This window comes from Bubalus bubalis, chromosome 3, assembly GCF_019923935.1.
Source record: "Bubalus bubalis isolate 160015118507 breed Murrah chromosome 3, NDDB_SH_1, whole genome shotgun sequence".
Taxonomy (NCBI): domain Eukaryota; kingdom Metazoa; phylum Chordata; class Mammalia; order Artiodactyla; family Bovidae; genus Bubalus; species Bubalus bubalis.
Window position 1 is genome coordinate 36,880,486 of NC_059159.1, and position 21,655 is coordinate 36,902,140.

General features: G+C 37.5%; 1 protein-coding gene across 5 annotated transcripts in view; it reads left to right on the forward strand.

The window, feature by feature from the left end:
* Nucleotides 1-21,655, forward strand: part of RABEP1 (rabaptin, RAB GTPase binding effector protein 1) — a 97,705-nt gene that overhangs the window by 37,105 nt on the left and 38,945 nt on the right. For 4 of the 5 annotated variants that reach the window (XM_044939396.1, XM_044939400.1, XM_044939397.1 and 1 more), the window contains 3 exons: nucleotides 12,379-12,582; nucleotides 14,368-14,528; nucleotides 17,908-18,027. In XM_044939396.1, coding sequence (XP_044795331.1) covers nucleotides 12,379-12,582; nucleotides 14,368-14,528; nucleotides 17,908-18,027 — 485 coding nt within the window. Of the gene's footprint in view, nucleotides 1-10,683; nucleotides 10,840-12,378; nucleotides 12,583-14,367; nucleotides 14,529-17,907; nucleotides 18,028-21,655 lie in introns of those variants that run through there. The other variant, XM_044939399.1, reaches the window with a different exon arrangement.

Here is a 21,655-nt window from a genome sequence, read left to right on the forward strand (position 1 = left end):
CTGGGACTGGATGCCATGATCTTCGTTTTCTGAATGTTGAGTTTTAAGCCAACTTTTTCACTCTCCTCTTTCACCTTCATCAAGAGGCTTTTTAGTTCCTCTTCACTTTCTGCCATAAGGGTGGTGTCATCTGCATATCTGAGGTTATTGATATTTCTCCCAGCAATCTTGATTCCAGCTTGTGCTTCTTCCAGCCTAGCATTTCTCATGATGTACTCTGCATATAAGTTAAATAAGCAGGGTGACAATATACAGCCTTGACGTACTCCTCTTCCTATTTGGAACCAGTCTGACGGGCAGGTCATGGTGGAGAGGTCTGACAGATTGTGGTCCACTGGAGAAGGGAAGGGCAAACCACTTCAGTATTCTTGCCTTCAGAACCCCATGAACAGTATGAAAAGGCAAAATGATAGGATACTGAAAGAGGAACTCCCCAGGTCAGTAGGTGCCCAATATGCTACTGGAGATCAGTGGAGAAATAACTCCAGAAAGAATGAAGGGATGGAGCCAAAGCAAAAACAATATCCAGTTGTGGATGTGACTGGTGATAGAAGCAAGGTCCGATGCTGTAAAGAGCAATATTGCATAGGAACCTGGAATGTCAGGTCCATGAATCAAGGCAAATTGGAAGCGGTCAAACAAAAGATGGCAAGAGTGAATGTTGACTTTCTAGGAATCAGCGAACTGAAATGGACTGGAATGGTGAATTTAACTCATATGACCATTATATCTACTACTGCAGGCAGGAATCCCTCAGAAGAAATGGAGTAGCCATCATGGTCAACAAAAGAGTTCGAAATGCAGTACTTGGATGCAATCTCAAAAACGACAGAATGATTTCTGTTCGTTTCCAAGGCAAACCATTCAGTATCACAGTAATCCAAGTCTATGCCCCAACCAGTAATGCTGAAGAAGCTGAAGTTGAACGGTTCTATGAAGACCTACAAGACCTTTTAGAACTAACACCCAAAAAAGGTGTCCTTTTCATCATAGGGGACTGGAATGCAAAAGTAGGAAGTCAAGAAACACCTGGAGTAACAGGCAAATTTGGCCTTGGAATACGGAATGAAGCAGGGCAGAGACTAATAGAGTTTTGCCAAGAAAATGCACTGGTCATAGCAAACACCCTCTTCCAACAACACAAGAGAAGACTCTACACATGGACATCACCAGATGGTCAACACCGAAATCAGATTGATTATATTCTTTGCAGCCAAAGATGGAAAAGCTCTATACAGTCAACAAAAACAAGACCAGGAGCTGACTGTGGCTCAGATCATGAACTCCTTATTGCCAAATTCAGACTGAAATTGAAGAAAGTAGGGAAAACCACTAGACCATTCATGTATGACCTAAATCAAATCCCTTATGATTATACAGTGGAAGTGAGAAATAGATTTAAGGGCCTAGATCTGATAGATAGAGTGCCTGATGAACTATGGACTAAGGTTCGTGACATTGTACAGGAGGCAGGGATCAAGACCATCCCCATGGAAAAGAAATGCAAAAAAGCAAAATGGGAGTCTGGGGAGGCCTTACAAATAGCTGTGAAAAGAAGAGAAGTGAAAAGCAAAGGAGAAAAGGAAAGATAAAAGCATCTGAATGCAGAGTTCCAAAGAATAGCAAGAAGAGATAAGAAAGCCTTCTTCAGCGATCAATGCAAAGAAATAGAGGAAAACAACAGAATGGTAGGGTCTAGAGATCTCTTCAAGAAAATCAGAGATACCAAAGGAACATTTCATGCAAAGATGGGCTCGATAAAGGACAGAAATGGTATGGACCTAACAGAAGCAGAAGAGGTTAAGAAGACATGGCAAGAATACACAGAAGAACTATACAAAAAAGATCTTCATGACCCAGATAATCACAATGGTGTGATCGCTGACCTAGAGCCAGACATCCTGGAATGTGAAGTCAAGTGGGCCTTAGAAAGCATCACTATGAACACAGCTAGTGGAGGTGATGGGATTCCAGTTGAGCTATTTCACATCCTGAAAGATGATGCTGTGAAAGTGCTGCACTCAATATGCCAGCAAATTTGGAAAACTCAGCAGTGGCCACAGGACTGGAAAAGGTCAGTTTTTATTCCAATCCCAAAGAAAGGCAATGCCAAAGAATGCTTAAACTACAGCACAATTGCACTCATCTCACACGCTAGTAAAGTAATGCTCAAAATTCTCCAAGCCAGGCTTCAGCAATACGTGAACTGTGAACTTCCAGATGTTCAAGGTGATTTTAGAAAAGGCAGAGGAACCAGAGCCAAATTGCCAACATCCACTGGATCATCAAATAAGCAAGAGAGTTCCAGAAAAACATCTATTTCTGCTTTATTGACTATGCCAAAGCCTTTGACTGTATGGATTACAATAAACTGTGGAAAATTCTGAAAAAGATGGGAATACCAGACCACCTGACCTGCCTCTTGAGAAATTTGTATGCAGGTCAGGAAGCAACAGTTAGAACTGGTCATGGAACAACAGACTGGTTCCAAATAGGAAAAGGAGTACATCAAGGCTGTATATTGTCACCGTGCTTATTTAACTTATATGCAGAGTACATCATGAGAAACGCTGGACTGGAAGAAGCACAAGCTGGAATCAAGATTTCCAGGAGAAGAGTGTTTATAGTAGCACTATATTTTTAAAAATTAAAAAAAATTAACTCAAGTATAGTTGATTTACAGGGTTGTGTTTTTGGTATATAGCAAAGTGATTCAGTTATACATGTATATTCTTTTTCATGATACTTTCCATTTTGGTTTATTACAGGATATTGAATATAATTCCCAGTGTTATACAGTAGGACCTTGTTGTTTATTTTATGTATAGTGGTTTGTATCTGCTAATCTGAAACTCCTAATTTATCCCTACCCCAGCACCTGTCCCCTTTAGTAACTATACATTTGTTTTGTATGTGTGAGTCTGTTGTGTAAATAAGTTCATTTGTTTCATATTTTAGATTCCACATATAAGGGCCAATCCATCAGGAAGACAAAATAGTTATATACACATCTACCTACAGAATCCCACAATACAGGAAACAAGCTGACAGAAATGAAAGGAGAAAAATACAGTTTTACAGTAAGATTATATTTTTTTAGTACTCCACTTTCATTAATGAGTAGAACAATAACGAGATCAACAAGGAAATAGAGGATTAAGTATAAAAGGATTGATAATACAGTGTTTGCTCTCTGATCACAATGGAATGAAATTTGGGAAACTCACAAATATGTGGAAATTTGGTGATATACTCCTGAGTTACCAATAACTGAAAGAAGAAAGCACAAAGAAAATTAGAAAATACTTCGAGATAAATGGAATTCTAGACATGCCATGCCAATCCTTATGAAATGCAGCTGCATCAGTCCTTAAACATCAGATCAGATCAGTCGGGTCCGACTCTTTTCGACCCCATGAATCGCAGCACTCCAGGCCTCCCTGTCCATCACCAACTCCCAGAGTTCACTGAGACTGACGTCCATTGAGTCAGCGATGCCATCCAGCCATCTCATCCTCTGTCGTCCCCTTCTCCTCCTGCCCCCAATCCCTCCCAGCATCAGAGTCTTTTCCAATGAGTCAACTCTTCGCATGATGTGGCCAAAGTATTGGAGTTTCAGCTTTAGCATCATTCCCTCCAAAGAAATCCCAGGGCTGATCTCCTTCAGAATGGACTGGTTGGATCTCCTTGCAGTCCAAGGGACTCTCAAGAATCTTCTCCAACACCACAGTTCAAAAGCATCAATTCTTCGGCACTCAGCCTTCTTCACAGTCCAACTCTCACATCCATACATGACCACAGGAAAAACCATAGCCTTGACTAGATGAACCTTTGTTGGTAAAGTAATGTCTCTGCTTTTGAATATGCTATCTAGGTTGGTCATAACTTTCCTTCCAAGGAGTAAGCGTCTTTTAATTTCATGGCTGCAGTCACCATCTGTAGTGATTTTGGAGCCCAGAAAAATAAAGTCTGACACTGTTTCCACTGTTTCCCTATTTCCCATGAAGTGCTGGGACTGGATGCCATGATCTTTGTTTTCTGAATGTTGAGCTTTAAGCCAACTTTTTTCTTCTCCACTTTCACTTTCATCAAGAGGCTTTTGAGTTCCTCTTCACTTTCTGCCATAAGGGTGGTGTCATCTGCTTATCTGAGGTTATTGATATTTCTCCCGGCAATCTTGATTCCAGTTTGTGTTATGTAACTATAAATGCTTGTATTAAAGATTAAATATTTCAAATCTGTAATATTTCACTTTGTAACACTGGAAGAAGTGTTAATGAAGCCTAAAGCAAGTAGAAAGAAGGAATTAATGAGGGTTAGAGTAAAAATCAGTGAAATACAGAATAGAAAATTGGTGAAACTGTTAATGCTTTCTTTGGAAGGAAAGACCAACAACTTGATCAATCTTTAGCTAGATTGACCAGTAAATGAATACCAGGTCCATTACTACTGACCTTACAGAAATTAAAAAAAGTACAAGGGAATACTATGAATGAGGAAGTAGGCAAATTCCTAGAAAGATACAAGCACCAAAACTGACTGAAGAAGTGGAAAATCGAAATTGGACACAGCAGATAAAGAGGGTGAATTGTAATTAAAAAACTGCCCCCACCCCACCAAAATGAAAAGCGGAGGCTCAGATGGCTTAAGTAGTGTTTACCATATGTTCAAAGAATTAACACTAATTCTTCTCTAACTGTCCTAAAAGTAGGCAGAAAGGGACCTTGCCCTCCTGATCCATTGCTTCCAATTCAGGAGGCCTGGGCTTGATCCCTGATGAGGGAACTAGATCCTACATGCCACAACCAAAAGATACTGCTTGCTGCAGCTAAGACCTGGTGCTGCCTACACACACACACACACACACACACAGTCACTCAGTTGTGTCCGACTCTGTGACACACACACACACACACACACACACACACACACACAGTCACTCAGTTGTGTCCAACTCTGCGACACACACACAGTCACTCAGTTGTGTCCAACTCTGCGACCCCATGAATTGCAGCACACACACACACACACACACACACACACACTCTCTCAGTCACTCAGTTGTGTCCAACTCTGCGACCCCATGAATTGCAGCACGCCAGGCTTCCCTGTCTATCACCAACTCCTGGAGCTTGCTCAAACTCATGTCCATCAAGTCAGTGATGGCATCCAATTATCTCATCCTCTGCTATCCCCTTCTCCTCCTGCCTTCAATCTTTCCCAGCATCAGAGTCTTTTCCAATGAGTCAGTTCTTCGCATCAGGTGGACAAAGTATTGGAGCTTCAGCTTCATTCCTTCCAATGAGTATTCAGGGTTGATTTCCTATAGGATTGATGGGTTTGATCTCCTTGCAGTCCAATGGACTCTCAAGAGTTTTCCCCAACACCACAATTCAAAAGCATCAATTCTTCAGCATTCAACTTTCTTTATAGTCCAACTCTCACATCCATACATGACTACTGGAAAAACCATAGCTTTGACTAGACAAACCTTTGTCAGCAAAGTAATGTTTCTGCTTTTTAATATGCTGTCTAGGTTTGTCATAGCTTTCCTTTCAAGGAGCAAGAGCAAGCGTCTTTTAATTTCGTGGTTGTAGCCACCATCTGCAGTGACTTTGGAGCCCCCCAAAAATAAAGTCTGTTGTTGTTTCCCCATCTATTTGCCATGAAGTGAGATTGTAGTAGAAGAGGGGCTTCCCAGGTGGCACTAGAGGTAAAGAATTCACCTGCCAATGCAGGAGACATAAGACATATGAGTTTGATCCCTGGGTTGGGAAGATCCCCTGGAGAAGGAAATGGCAACCCACTCCAATTTTCTTGCTGGAGAATCCTGTGGACAGAAGAGCCTGGAGGGCTACAGTTTTATGTGGTCACAGAGTCGGACACAACGGAAGCAACTGAGCATGCATAGTAGACAGAAGCACTTGCATACTCATTTTGAGAGGCTAGTATTATCCTGATATCAAAACAATATGGACATTACAAGAAGAAAGCAAAACCAAGAAATTACAGACCAGTATCCCAATATAGCTGCATAAATCCTCAGCAAAATACTAGCAAGCCAAATTCAGCCGCACATAAAAAGAATTACACAGGGCAGCAGTAGAGAGACATAGAGAACAGACTAATGGACATGGGGAGAGGGGAGGAGAGGGTGAGATGTATGGAAATGCATGGAAACTTATATTACCATATGTAAAATAGATAGCCAATGGGAATTTGCTGTATGTCTCAGGAAATTAAAAACAGAGACTCTGTATCAACCTAGAGGGGTGGGATGGGGCAGGAGAAGGAAGGGAGGTTCAAGAGGAAGGGGATATATGTATACTTATGGCTTATTCTTGTTGCGATTTGACAGAAAACATAAAAATTCTGTAAAGCAATTATCCTTCAATTAAAAAATAAGTAAAATTTAAAAAATTCCATGCATGACTAAACAGTATTTATCCTAACAATATAAAGTTGGTTCAGCACCTGAGAATCAGTTAATGTAATGTACCACTTTATTAGGATAAAAAACAAAATATGATCTTCTCTAAAGCATTTGACATAGTTCAACACCCTTTTATGGTGTTGAACAAAAATTCCAGACTAGTAGTAGAAGGAAACTTCCACCTGATAAAGGGCATCACAAAACCCCGTAGATAGTTATCTTTGTTGTTGTTTAGTCACTAAGTCATGTCCAACTCTTTTGTGAGCCCATGGACAATAGCCTGCCAGGCCCCTCTGTCCATGGGATTTCCCAGGCAAGAATGCTGGAGTGGGTTGCCGTTTCCTTCTACAGGGGATCTTCCCAACCCAGGGATCGAACCCAAGTCTCCTGCATTGCAGGTGATTTCTTTACCATCTGAGCCACAGGAATGTTAAATGGTCTAGTAACTGTAAAATAGTCTTTCAGTTTCTCAAATGGTTAAACATGAGAGTTACCATTTGACCCAACAATTCTACTCCTAGGTTTATACAAGAGAAGGGAAAACAGCCATACATAGACTTCTATGTGAATTTCCATAGCAGCATTATTGATAGTAGTCAAAAAGTCAGAAACAACCCAGATATCCACCAACTAATATGTGAATTAACAAATAGTTTTTGTTTTCCTCCATAAAAAAAAATGAAGTACTTAGATTACAACATAGATGAACTTTAAAAAAATTATGCTAAGTGACAGCAGCTAATCACAAGTATGTATGGTTCCACTTATATGAAATGTTCAGAATAGGTGATAGGGATAGAAAGAAAGTGAAAAGAAACTAAAGAGCCTCTGGATGAAACTGAAAGAGGAGAGTGAAAAAGCTGGCTTAAAACTCAGCATTCAAAAAATGAAGATCATGGCATTTGGTTCCATCAATTCATGGCAAATAGGTGGGGAAACAATGGAAACAGTGACAAACTTTATTTTCTTGGGCTCTAAAATCACTCCAAAATCACATGGTGACTACAGCCATGAAATTAAAAGACGCTTGCTCCTTGGAAGAAAAGCTATGACCAACCTAGACAGCATATTAAAAAGCAGAGACATGACGTTACCAGCAAAGGTCCATCTAGTCAAAGCTCTGGTTTTTCCAGTAGTCATGTATGGATGTGAGAGTTGGACTATAAAGAAAGCTGAGTGCCGAAGAATTGATGCTTTTGAACTGTGGTGTTGGAGAAGACTCTTGAGAGTCCCTTGGACTGCAAGGAGATCCAACCAGTCCATCCTAAAGGAGATCAGTCCTGAATATTTTTGGAAGGACTGAAGCTGAAACTCCAATACTTTGGCCACCTGATGCGAAGAGTCACTGGAAAAGACCCTGATGCGGGGCATGATTGAAGGCAGGAGGAGAAGGGGACAACAGAGGATGAGATGGTTGGACGGCATTACTGACTTGATGGACATGAGTTTGAGCAAGCTCCGGGAGTTGGTGATAGGCAGGGAAGCCTGGCGTGCTGCAGTCCATGGGGTTGCAAAGAGTCAGACATGACTGAACAACTGAACTGAGGGATAGAAAGTAAATTAGTGGTTGCCTAGAACTGCAGAGTTGGAGGGTTGGGGAAGTGATAAAGAGTACTGGATTTCTTTATGGGGTGATTAAAATGTTCCAAAGTTGATTGTGGTTATGGTTGCAGAAGTCTATGCATATATTAAAGCAATGAGCGATCACTGCACACCTGTTAAAATGGCTCAAATATAAAACACTGACAACACCCAAAGCTACTGAGGTAGAGCCACGAGAACTTTTATTCATTGCTGATGGGAATGCAGAATGGTACAGCCACTTCGGAAGGCAGTTTGGCAGTTTCTTATAAAACTAAACATACTCTTAGCATATGATTCAGCTGTTTTGCTCCTTGGTATTTACCTAAATGAATTGAAAATGTACATCCATGCAAAACCTGCACAGAGATGTTTATAGCAACTTTATTTATAATTGCCCAAACGTGGAAGCCACCAAGATGTCCTTCAGTAGATGGGCCGATACACTGTGATACAGTGGAATATTATTCAGTGTGAAAAGGAAATGAGCACTCAAGTTATGAAAATTCATAGAGAAATGGAATTGAAACGACAACGTGTGTGAGTTTCTGGAAAAGGCAAAACTATGGAGACAGTAAAAAACAAAAACAAAAAACTAAGTGGTTGCCAGAGGTTAGGAGGATAGGAGAAATGACTAAGCAATACAGAGAGGATTTTTAGGCCAGTGAAACTTTTCTGTATGATAAAGAGTGGTGGCTACATATCATCGTACAGTATCCTAATGTAAACTGTGGACTTCAGCTGGCAAGGATGTGCCATTGTAAGTGCAGAGATTGTGATAAATGCACTGCTGTGGTGGGCGATGTTAACAGTACAGGAAGTTGTACCTGAGGGGGCAAGGCATTTATGGGAACTCAGTACTTTTCTGCTCAGTTTTGCTATGAACCCAACATTGATCTTAAAAGTAAAGTTTATTAATTAAAAAAAAATCTGGTACTTACCTCAGAATAGTAAGTTGTAGAATGCAAACTGGTGGTTGGGACAAGATTACCTGTGGCTGTATGGTGACTGGGTCTGAATGATTGGTACATGAGGCTTTAATGATCATTTTAATATCTGGGAAGGCAGATCCGTCCCTCCACTTTATTCAAAACTGTGATGGGCTTTTAAAATTATTTACTGTGGGAAATGTTAGGCATATGTAAGAGTAGGCTAAATGTTATGAATAATGCTGTATTAAGCAGTTTATTATTGGTGTGAGAATACACAGATAGGCCATATTTCTAGAATAGAGGTTTCATAATCAGACCCTCATATATGTGGAAATTTGATACATGACATAGCATTATAAAATTGGGGAGACTGGGGCAAGGGTTTAGAACAAGGGGAAGATCTGTATAGAAAAAATAGATTCCTTGCTCACACCTAAATGCCCATGAACTGTGATAGCTGATCTATTCATATTGTGGTATTGCAATTAATGAATGAGGTAGTTGCATGTATTAGCAATCTCAAAAACTGAGAGATGTGAGTAATTGTAGTAGAATACTGTGTTACAAGAGCAAAGTATTAGTATCATCAAATGAATTGTCTTGTTTAGGTCCTAATCCAAGCAAATTTTCAAAAAGACATTTTTGTAGCAGTTGGAGAAATTTCACAAAGATTGAGTATAAGATTATATCAAGTAGTTGTTAGGTGTGACAGTGACACTGTTTATATAAGAAAGTACCCATGTTTTTAGAGATGCATGTGTGGTGTGTTAGATGAGGTAATACAGTTTCTGAGACTTACTTTTGAAAAAAGATAGCTTAAATAAATGGCAAAATCTTGATAATTGGTGATAGGTATGTGGAAGATTGGTGTAATACGATACTCTTTGAGTTTGAAAATCTTCATAATTATATATGCAAAAGAAATTGTTCTTTATTAATAACTTGTGCTGTTGGCTACCATATTTGAAATGCTTTGTTACAAAAATTTTTTTAAGTTCTCTTTGTTTCCTGGTTTAATTATACACATACATATCTATTTACTGTATATATTATATATCATATATAATAAATAACCTATGTCTTATCTAAATATTTACAAAGTAAGTCAGGAATGAAATTTGATCCACTCTTCCTCCAGGATTTCTACACTGCTTTTAACTATGAGGAAACATGCCAAAATTTGTATTTAGGTTTAATATTTATTTGAAGTTTTTCTATTCATAGTGATAACTTGGTAGTGAATAGCCCTCTGTAATTTTCGGTAAGTCAGAAGTAGCGGGGATAATTAGCATGAAGAGGTGTTAGGTATATAAACTGGAGCCTTGACAGAATTGTATTAATTTCTCAGAAATTAATAAGCTATTCCAGAAGTAATGCTTTTTATTTCACATTTTATGAAATAGCATTTAGAAGAGAGCATTGATATACACACCCACATACACACACCTTCAGTGGTTTCATGTGTTTATGTAAGTTTCTGGGTCATTCCCAGTCACACACCTACCACTGTTTCTTAGATATCCAGCTTGCCTTCAAGATACTTTAGATAGTTACTTTCTGCAGCTAATGTTCTTATATCTGCCTTTGGCTAATGTTTCAAAATATTTTAATAGTGGTGACAAAATGATGTAAAACTGATGTTGAGAGAGTACAGATTTCTTACATGACTTCACTTAAAATTAGTATGACTAGTTTTTTTCCTGTTACATGACCTACCAAATTGTTAGTCAATTCTTACGGTTGTTTGATAATGTTGAATATCTTTACAACATTTAAAAGTTCTATAATTGATATATCTATTTGATTTCTTCAAGTACTTAGACGTTTATGCAGACAAGTGTTCCCGTTATTCTGGCTTGAGGGCCATGTGCTTCCCTTAAAGTTACACAGCAGGTTAGTGGTAGTCTTAGATCTTAAATTATTTTTCTACTGGTTGAGGTAGTTATTGTGCTCTGTAAAGGCAATTGATGATTTTGCAAAGATGAAAAGGTCTTCTGCATAAATATTTTTTATAACATTTAGATGGCAAAAGACATAAAAAAAAGTTGAGACAAACAGCAGCAGACTGGGAAAAGTTTTGTAAGATAAAATAGGAGTAATATCCAGTGTATGTAAAATATTATCCCAAATTAGAAGAAAAATTCATCAGAATCACAGGTAAAAGATATCACCAAAGAGGAAATACGTCACTAATAAATATATGAAAAGATGTTCAACATCTCTGTTAATAGGGAACTATAGATGAAAACTCACCATTTTCTATCCATGATACAGACAAGGACTTTAAAAAAATGAAAAAGTGGTTTGGTGTAAGAAAACAGAACACCCATGTATACTGTTGTTCATCTTTTTTTGAAGTCAGTTTGGGCAAACAATTGAGCTGCTGCTGCTGCTAAGTCACTTCAGTCGTGTCCGACTCTGTGTGACCCCATAGACGGCAGCCCACCAGCTTCCTCCGTCCCTGGGATTCTCCAGGCAAGAACACTGGAGTGGGTTGCCATTTCCTTCTCCAATGCATGAAAGTGAAAAGTGAAAGGGAAGTTGTTCAGTTGTGTCCAACTCTTAGCGACCCCATGGACTGCAGCCTACCAGTCTCCTCCACCCATGGGATTTTCCAGGCAAGAGTACTGGAGTGGGTTGCCATTGCCTGCTCCAAACAATTGTGCTATTTAGGCTTAAATCGTGTAGTAGGCACATCAGATCAACTTTATATTTAAGATGTAGTAAGTGAAAGTCACTCAGTCGTGTCTGACTGTTTATGACTCCATGAACTATATGCAGTCCATGGAATTATCCAGGCCAGAATACTGGAGTGGGTAGCTATTCCATTCACCAGGGAATCTTCCCAACCCAAGGATCGAACCCAGGTCTTCTGCATTGCAGGTGGTTTCTTTACCAGCTGAGCCACAAGGGAATTGTAGTAAAGGGGTGCTGAAAAATTTATCCCAACTTTAAAGAAGCCTTAACCTAGTAATTGCCATGTACTCTGGCTTTCATTTCTCTTTTCCACCAGGAAAGTCCTCAACTATTTCTTGAATTGTGTTTCAATAAATTGTTTTACCATTACAACAACTTTCTGAGGTGGTTATTTTTATTCCAGTTTTGTAGATGTGGAAATTGAGGCTCGAGTTTAAATAAGTTTATTTAGCCAGTAAGTGGAAGAGCCTCAGTTTAGCTCTAAAAATATGGCTTTAATCGCTCTTTGGTTACATAGTTAATAATTAATTGATTTGTGAAACCCAGCATACTTTATATCTTACCTTAATTATTAAAATGATTTCATTTCGTGAGTCAACATTTAAAAATGTAATGCTTAATTTCTTCATTGGAATGTTAACATTATAAACTTAATGCTTTATTTCTTTGTTGGAATGTCAGCCTGATAAAGGTGAACTTTTCATTAATGGAAAGTCTTTTACTTTTTTGCCCCAGAGGATCTGAAGAGGCAAAATGCAGTTTTACAAGCTGCACAAGATGATTTGGGACATCTTCGGACACAGTTGTGGGAAGCCCAAGCAGAGATGGAAAACATTAAGGCCATTGCCACGGTGTCTGAGAATACCAAGCAAGAAGCTATAGATGAGGTGAAGAGACAATGGAGAGAAGAAGTTGCTTCACTTCAGGCTGTTATGAAAGGTAAAGATAAAGACAATTTTATTTTATCATTTTCTAAGATAACTGATTCTGATGACTGAGAACATTTGCAGAAGGTCTTAAAATATATCCTGAGTTTCATTTGTGGCTTTATGTATTACTGTTTCTAAGATGTACTGTCGTATTCAAAATAAAAGGGAAGCCAATGAAATCATAAATGAATATATCATCTGTATCTTTAACAAATTTAATGATGGAGAATTATGATGAGAGTGTTACAAATGAAAACTGTAGTTCATTATAAGATTTAAAGCAGGGCTTCAAAACAGATTCTCTTATAGGAGACCAGCCAGTAATGTCAATGAATGAAGCTGTGTGGGCACAGGAAACGTGCTGAACTGGAGAGACCTCCCATGCAAAGAGTAAAGTTACTATTTATAGTTCCATCACATCCAGTGTTGCCATATTTTTACATTTTAAAGAAAAATTTGGATTTTTATGTGAAATTTTCACTCAGTCTGTGAGGTAGAGTGGCCTATGAGTTAGAATAGGCTTTATGAGCTTCTTGCTGGTGACTGTAGATCTAAAGGAAAAGTAGTGGTTTAATCTCTATCAGCTGTTAGCGCCACCTGGGATGTCCCATACTTAATTACTTCTTGCATTTCTGAAAAAATGATAATAAAATAAGCTGCCTCCTGAATCTTTGGGTTCCTGGAATTAGTTTAGTTAATAATATAAGTGTGAAATAGTGGTTACTTTTTTCCCTGTCTTTGCAGTTATGTGTCATTGTTGCCTTAGTACTCTTTATAAGAAGGCAAGTAAGACTAGCACTGTTTCTGAGTGTTTGGCTGTCATCTAGGGATTACTCTGAACCTCATGTTACAACCAACCACAGCAGCTTGCCCAAATAAGAGTTCATTTTCTCACAGGAGAAGTTCGTAGGTAGGTAATCGAGGGCTGGGTACAATGGTTCCTGATGTCATCAGTGTCCTAGGCTCCTTCAGTTCTTCTCTTTCTTCATCCTTAGCATGTCGTTTTCAACTTCATTTTACTTTGAGGCTGAAAAAATAACTGCTCCTCCAGTCCACCTCAGTAAAGCAAAAATTTTCGAGAAATCTTCAGCATATTTCCCCCTTGTCCCCCCCCCACCCCCACTCAGTTTATAAAGGTTTCTGGTTATACATAACTACCAAGACATCTAGAAATTCTAGATTTTAAATTGGGCCATTGATTTCTGGATCAAATTTGGGGTTTTATTAGTAAGAAAGAAAAAAGAGTGGAAATTAATGGACAACCAGCAGTGTTTATCACATTTTAGGATTGTATTGAAGATAGTCATTTTATAAAGACTATAGAATTTGTGTCTCACTTTAGAATCTTGGGTTATAGTAAAACATTATGTCCCTTTTCTCACACTTTCATATATGTAGTTGTATTGGAGCAACATGTTATGTTTGTCCTGGGAGTCATAGAGTTTTATCTAAGAACATAGATTTTAGAATTGGTCTTAGGTTTGAATTCTAGCTCTGTTTCTTTCTAGTTATGAGACATTGGCCAGAGTATTTAACCTTTCCTAAGCTTTTTCTCATCTATAAAATAATATGTGGCACAGGTTTATTCTGAAGATTAGAGATGATTTAAAGTCCTTAGGAAAACTTCTATGTGTAGTAAGAACTGGAAATGTTAGTTTAGTGTTTTTAGTGAATTAAAAGATTTCTAGAAACTAGGCTTGCTTACCTTCTTTATATAACTACTTTTAAAATTTTAGTGTGCCAGCTCATTTTTTCCAGAATGCTTAGACATGAAATATTTGGTGATGTTTTGTAGAAACAGTTCGTGACTATGAGCACCAGTTCCACCTTAGGCTGGAGCAGGAGCGAACACAGTGGGCACAGTATCGAGAATCTGCAGAGAGGGAAATAGCTGATTTAAGGAGAAGGCTGTCTGAAGGTCAAGAGGAGGAAAATTTAGAAAATGAAATGAAAAAGGTATGGAGGAATGTATTCATCTGTAGAAATATTTGAATCCAAATATGTTTGTGGTAATGCTTTAACTAATATTGTTACGGTAATAGAAGTTTTACTGTTTTGTTTTCTGTTAGAGAAATTATTTGGGCACAGACCTAAATAGACTACTAAATAATTTGATGACCTTCCCCCACATTTATGTATAAGTAACTCTCTCACCTTGCTTCCATCTCATGAGGCCTGTCCTGACCACCCCATTTGACATTGCAACCTGCCCATCTCCCTCCCCCACCTACCACAACTTGCTCGGATCTTATTCTGATTTTTCTTTTTCTATTGCACCTGCTGCTGCTGCTAAGTCGCTTCAGTCATGTCCGACTCTGTGCGACCCCATAGACGGCAGCCCACGAGGCTCCCCCATCCCTGGGATTCTCCAGGCAAGAACACTGGAGTGGGTTGCCATTTCCTTCTCCAATGCATGAAAGTGAAAAGTGAAAGTGAAGTCGCTCAGTCATGTCCGACTCTTAGAGACCCCATGGACTGCAGCCTACCTGGCTCCTCAGTCTGTGGGATTTTCCAGGCAAGAGTACTGGAGTGGGGTGCCATTGCCTTCTCCGTCTATTGCACTTATTTCCTTATAATATACACTGAGTTTTCCTATTTGGTATGTTTACTGTCTGCTGCCTTTTTCTGCTCACTAGAATGTGAGCTTCATGAGGGTAGGAGTCTTTGTTTATTGTATATCCTAAATGCTTAGGGTAGTGTCTTGCTCATAGGTGCTTAGTAAATATTGCTTGAATGAGTGTCGTTGCTTCGTCTCAACTGAAGCTTGAGAACAGGTGTTAAGTTTTCCTTCTTTCTCAATATACTGTGGTTCCAGTGTGATGTATGTACTGCATATTATGCTTGAACATTTTTACTGTAGATGCCTGAAAATAGAGCAACTAAAATAGAAGATGGAATATTTTATCATTGAGAAAATTTAAAAAGCTTTTTGGCCAGTTTCATTATGTAAACTTTTATTTTTCAATTTTTAAGAAATTTGTATTGGTATATAGTTGATTTACAATGTTGTATTAGTTTCAGGTGTACAGTAGAGTGAATCAGTTATGCATATTCAGATACCCACTTTTTAAATTTAAGATTCTTTTCCCATGTAGACCATTATAGAAACTTTTGCTTTCTTAATTTATATACATATGTATATTTGAAATCACATATAAGATAGTAATTAGAATTTGATTTTTTATTTTCAGTTGAATTAGCCATAATCTTCATTCGTACAAGGACTGCTTTTATATATTTAGAAGTTTATTTAATTTTTTTTATAATGTAAAAATCATATGAGAACCCAACACCCAGAACAAAAGTCTGAACCTTGAGGAATAGTTATTTGCATTGTCTTATTTCAGGAGAAGATTGTAGTTCAGCTTCTTCATGAGGATCTAACAATGTCTCACGATCACTAGTCAGTCATCTACCATAGTTGGCCACAGTAGACAGTCTTTAGTTCTTTCAAGTCTTTTGAGATGAATTCATAGTTAATGCTATGATTAGATATTTTATTCTGAGCCACAGTACCATTCACATGAGGATAGTTTTCTTCTTCATTCTTCTAATATATTAATAAGAGACATCCCTGGTGGCTCAGTGGTAAACAATCCGCCTGCCAATGCAAGAGATATGGATTTGATCTCTGGGTCAAAAAAATCCCCTGGAGAAGGAAATGGCAACCCACTCCAGTATTCTTGCCTGGGAAATCCCATGGACAGAGGAGCCTAGTGGGCTATAGTCCATGGGGTCACGAAAGAGTTGGACATGACTTAGCAACTAAACAGTAACAACAACAGTATATTCATAATCATGATTTCCACAGTCCACTTTTTATCCTTTTAAAAAGTTTTTTATTTTTTAAAATAAACTTTATTTTTTAGAGCAGTTTTTGATTTATTAAAAAAATTGAAAATACTAGAGTTCCCATATCCTTCACTCCCAGTTTCCCTTGTTAACATCTTAATATTAGTATGGTACATTTGTCATAGTTAATAAATCTATATTATTTTTAACTAAAGTCCTTTTCTTTGTATTCAGATTTCATCAGTTTTTACCCAAGTCCTTTTTTCTGTTTCAAAATCACATCCAGGATACCATATTACATTCAGTCATGACTCTTAGTTTTTTCTTGACTGTGATAGTATCTTAGATTTGTTTCTAATGACCTTTCTGTCATTTAAAAAAGTCATCTTTAAAAGTTTCTCTTTTTGATATGTGTTGCTTGGAATTGTGAGGTCATCTATGCATTAATAAAAGACTCAATCTGTATTAAATTCGTTGTTGTTTTTCTCCTTTTTTTCCCCTGGTGATTTTTATCAGCAGACCTCTATAAACATCCCAAATTAGCCTTGACTGAAGATATTTTAAGCTCACATGTCTTTTCCTAACAGGACTTAGTTCAAAATAAAATAAATGATGAAATTACTTTGCAAGCACTGGGAAACAAAGTATGTCACTCTTTTTTGAGAGATATCAGTTGTTTTTTTTTAATCTTCACTCACATTTCTGCATAGGTAATATTTTCCGTATCTCAAGCACTTTAGGAAGCTTGGGTTGGTTTAAATTCAGTGAATAAGATTAATTTTCATTTTCACTAGAAGGGAAAAAGCAAACTTTTTGAGTCGGTCTTTGTTTCTGTATAAATATACGTGTGTGTATAAAGTGAAAATTAAATTTCTTACCAATTTATTAGTTTATGGATGTTTGCTTTTAATCTGTGTTTTTGAGAATGAAGGATGGTAAACACCATGGCTTTAGGGGTTATTCTTTGAGTTTGTTTCATTTAGATGTCAAAAGTAAAATGATAAATATTCTGTTTAAAAATTTAGGTTGAAGCCCTTTTATAGAAACATAATTTTCTAATATTTTAGGAAATAAATGTTCTATTTTTATGTTAGAAAATTAGTCCTTTCTGTATTTGTATATGTATTTAATTTCATAACCAGAATTAAAAAAATTAAAGTATTTATTATATGAGTTTTTATATATATATTTTCATCTCAGTTACTCAGCTAGTTAAAAAGTCACATTTGTGGTTGCTCTCACTTTCTGAGATGACCACATTCTGTCTGTGGAATGTATAATCTATCTAAATAAACCTGCTTTCACTTTCCAAAATAAACAAAAATTCAAGTTTGTCATAGTGAATCCATTTTCCTACTTATTCCTGAATTCTAAATGAAATATTTGATAAAGCTGTGATTATGACTTGATATTCAAAGTAATGCAGCATTTAAGAGTAAGACATAGTTCAGTTTTGTGAGTGCTCATACAGTGTCTGCTAGACCTATTATTTCTTAGAAAAGTGATAAATTGGTAAATTGTGACATTTAATTCTCTTCAACAGGCCCAAGAGGATGCTGAAAAACTTCGGTCTGTTGTGATGCCTATGGAGAAGGAAATTGCAGCTTTGAAAGATAAACTGACAGAGGCTGAAGACAAGATTAAAGAGCTGGAGGCCTCAAAGGTTGTGAAAAGTTGTAATCCATTTGCTTGGAACCAAAGTTCTGCCCTTATGCTTTGAGCAAAATTAGAATACTGAGGGAGTAAAAACTGTATTTTAGACTATGCATTGTCAGAATCTTGCTTGCTTTAAAATGCAAGAAAATGCTTGGAGATGATTTTGCCTTTATGGATATTTAAAATAATGACAATAGTGTTGCTTTTGCTGCTTCATTATGTAGTCAGTGTTTATCTTCCTATCAAAATAAGTATCACTCACTTTGAAGGAAAATAAGTTGTTCAAAGGTGACTTTGTTTCCTGACATCAGCCCCAGAATCAATCTTTTAGAAATTATGTAGCTGGAGTGCAGCTGGATTTGTTGGCTATAAAGACCCAATAGAAAAAAAATAAGATTTGTTGATATGCAGATCCAAATCTCTGTCCACCGGTTATTAATTATTTACAATAAAATGTAGTGAAGGTAAAATGTCTGAAAATGAAAAAAATTAACTCATGGGAGAAGGAATTGTCAAACATTTTAATAATTAAAAAGTAGGAAAGAAAAAATTTAGAGGTAGTAATCAAAAGCACTATATAGGAGTATAGAAAAAAATGTAGGAGTGTAGAAATGGGTGTATTTCAGTATCAGTAATTCTAGTGAATGTAAGCTGATAATTACCTACTAAAAGAGACTGGATTTTAAATTTATAATGTAATATAAATTTATATTGCTTGTAAGAGACATACCTAAAATAAAACTACAAGGTAGTATTGAAAAAAAGAGATATTTAAAGCTATGCCTCGTAAATTTTAATCAAAAGAAAGTTGATACAGTGTTTATGAAGCAGGATGAAAGGAAAAAAGAATAAAGAGGGACCCTTTCTAATTTATAATCCATCAATAAGATACAACACTCATACGCTTGAATGCATTTACATAGCTTTGAAATATGTGACTAAAAAGTGACAATTAAAAGAATTATTCACAATCATAGTAAACGATTTAAATTGTCCTTTAGCAAATGATAGTGTAAGCAGAAAAAATATTAGTAGGGATATAGGAGTTTTAAGCAACTTGGTTAGTAATTTAGATGTGAGAGACACAGAATCCTGTCCTTAGAGAGAGAAAGACTATTTTATATAGTAGTAGAGCATAATAGTTTAAGAGGATAGTGCATGGAATAAAGTATTGTTATTTTTAGGTACATTATACTTTTCATTGTCACAAAGAAAGAGTCATTTTATTTTGAAGATGTGTTATGCAATGGAGAAGGCAATGGCACCCCACTCCAGTACACTTGCCTGGAAAATCCCACGGACGGAGGAGCCTGGTAGGCTGCAGACCATGGGGTCGCGAAGAGTCGGACACAACTGAGCGACTTCACTTTCACTTTTCCCTTTCATGCATTGGAGAAGGAAATGGCAACCCACTCCAGTGTTCTTGCCTGGAGAATCCCAGGGACGGGGGAGCCTGGTGGGCCGCCGTCTATGGGGTTGCACAGAGTAGGACACGACTGAAGCGACTTAGCAGCAGCAGCAGCAGTGTTATGCAAATCCAAATCTCTGACCATGAGTTATTAATTATTTACAATAAAATATAGTTAAGGTAAAATGTCTGGAAATGAAAATAACTCATATGGGAAAAGGAATTGTAAAATATTTAGAGTGATTTGATTTTTTACTTAAGAATCTAAAAAAAAGAATAATAGTACAAACAGTATGAATGGAAGGAAGTAATGCAGATAAGAGCAGAAATTAGTGAAATAGAAAAGCAAAGGGAAAATTGAGAATGTAAATATAATGGAAAGAAAATGGAAAAACAAATAGGAAAATGGAAAAACTTGTCAACCTGATAAGACTAATCAGGAAAAACAAAAAGACTTAAACCATTAGAAATGAAGCAGGGAAATAACTACAAATCAGTCAAGACTTAAAAAAAATAAATACTGTGAGCAATGTCACAGCAATAAATTTGAAATGAAATAAGATTGATAAAAATCTTCTTATAAGAATTAGCCAATATTGTCTCAAGGTATAATAGAGTGGAAAAGGTCAGTTTTCATTCCAATCCCAAAGAAAGGCAATGCCAAAGAAGGCTCAAACTACTGCACAGTTGCACTCATCTCACACGCTAGTAAAGTAATGCTCAAAATTCTCCAAGCCAGGCTTCAGCAATACATGCACCGGGAACTTCCAGATGTTCAAGCTGGATTTAGAAAAGGCAGAGGAACCAGAGATCAAATTGCCAACATCCGCTGGATCATTGAGAAAGCACGAGAGTTCCAGAAAAACATCTATTTCTGCTTTATTGACTATGCCAAAGCCTTTGACTGTGTGGATCACAATAAACTGTGGAAAATTCTGAAAGAGATGGGAATACCAGACCACCTGACCTGCCTCTTGAGAAACCTATATGCAGGTCAGGAAGCAACAGTTAGAACTGGACATGGAACAACAGACTGGTTCCAAATAGGAATAGGAGTACGTCAAGGCAGTGTATTGTCACCCTGCTTATTTAACTTATATGCAGAGTACATCATGAGAAATGCTGGGCTGGAAGAAGCACAAGCTGGAATCAAGATTGCCGGGAGAAATATCAATAACTTCAGATATGCAGATGACACCACCCTTATGGCAGAAAGTGAAGAGGAACTAAAGAGCCTCTTGATGAAAGTGAAAGTGGAGAGTGAAAAAGTTGGCTTAAAGCTCAGCATTCAGAAAACAAAGATCATGGCATCTAGTCCCATCACTTCATGGGAAATAGATGGGGAAACAGTGTCAGACTTTATTTTTCTGGGCTCCAAAATCACTGCAGATGGTGATTGCAGCCATGAAATTAAAAGACGCTTACTCCTTGGAAGGAAAGTTATGACCAACCTAGATAGCATATTCCAAAGCAGAGACATTACTTTGCCAACAAAGGTCCGTCTAATCAAGGCTATGGTTTTTCCAGTAGTCATGTATGGTTGTGAGAGTTGGACTGTGAAGAAAGCTGAGTGCTGAACTGTGGTGTTGGAGAAGACTCTTGAGAGTCCCTTGGACTGCAAGGAGATCCAACCAGTCCATTCTGAAGGAGATCAGTCCTGAGTGTTCTTTGGACGGAATGATGCTAAAGCTGAAACTCCAGTACTTTGGCCACCTCATGCAAAGAGTTGACTCATTGGAAAAGACTCTGATGCTGGGAGGGATTGGGGGCAGGAAGAGAAGGGGACGACAGAGGATGAGATGGCTGGATGGCAATCACTGACTCGATGGACGTGAGTCTGAGTGAACTCCTGGAGTTGGTGATGGACAGGGAGGCCTGGCGTGCTGCGATTCATGGGGTCACAAAGAGTCAGACACGACTGAGCGACTGAACTGAACTGAGCTGATGTAGTTAATACCTATTAAAGAAAGTGAATTTATAGTTGGAATCTCCTTATCTCCTGTTTCCTTTCCTCCAAAAGACATTAGACTCAATTAGTTTTGCAGACAAGTTTTTTCAAACCTCTCAGAAAAAGAATCCTTATATTTTACCAACTGTGTTAGAGAATAGAAAAAGAGGGAAAGCCCTCAACTCATGAGATTTATATAACTTCATTGGAAACAAACTCACTAAAAAGTATTAACAAAAAATTGTAGATCTATCTCATTTAAGAATACAAAAACAAAAT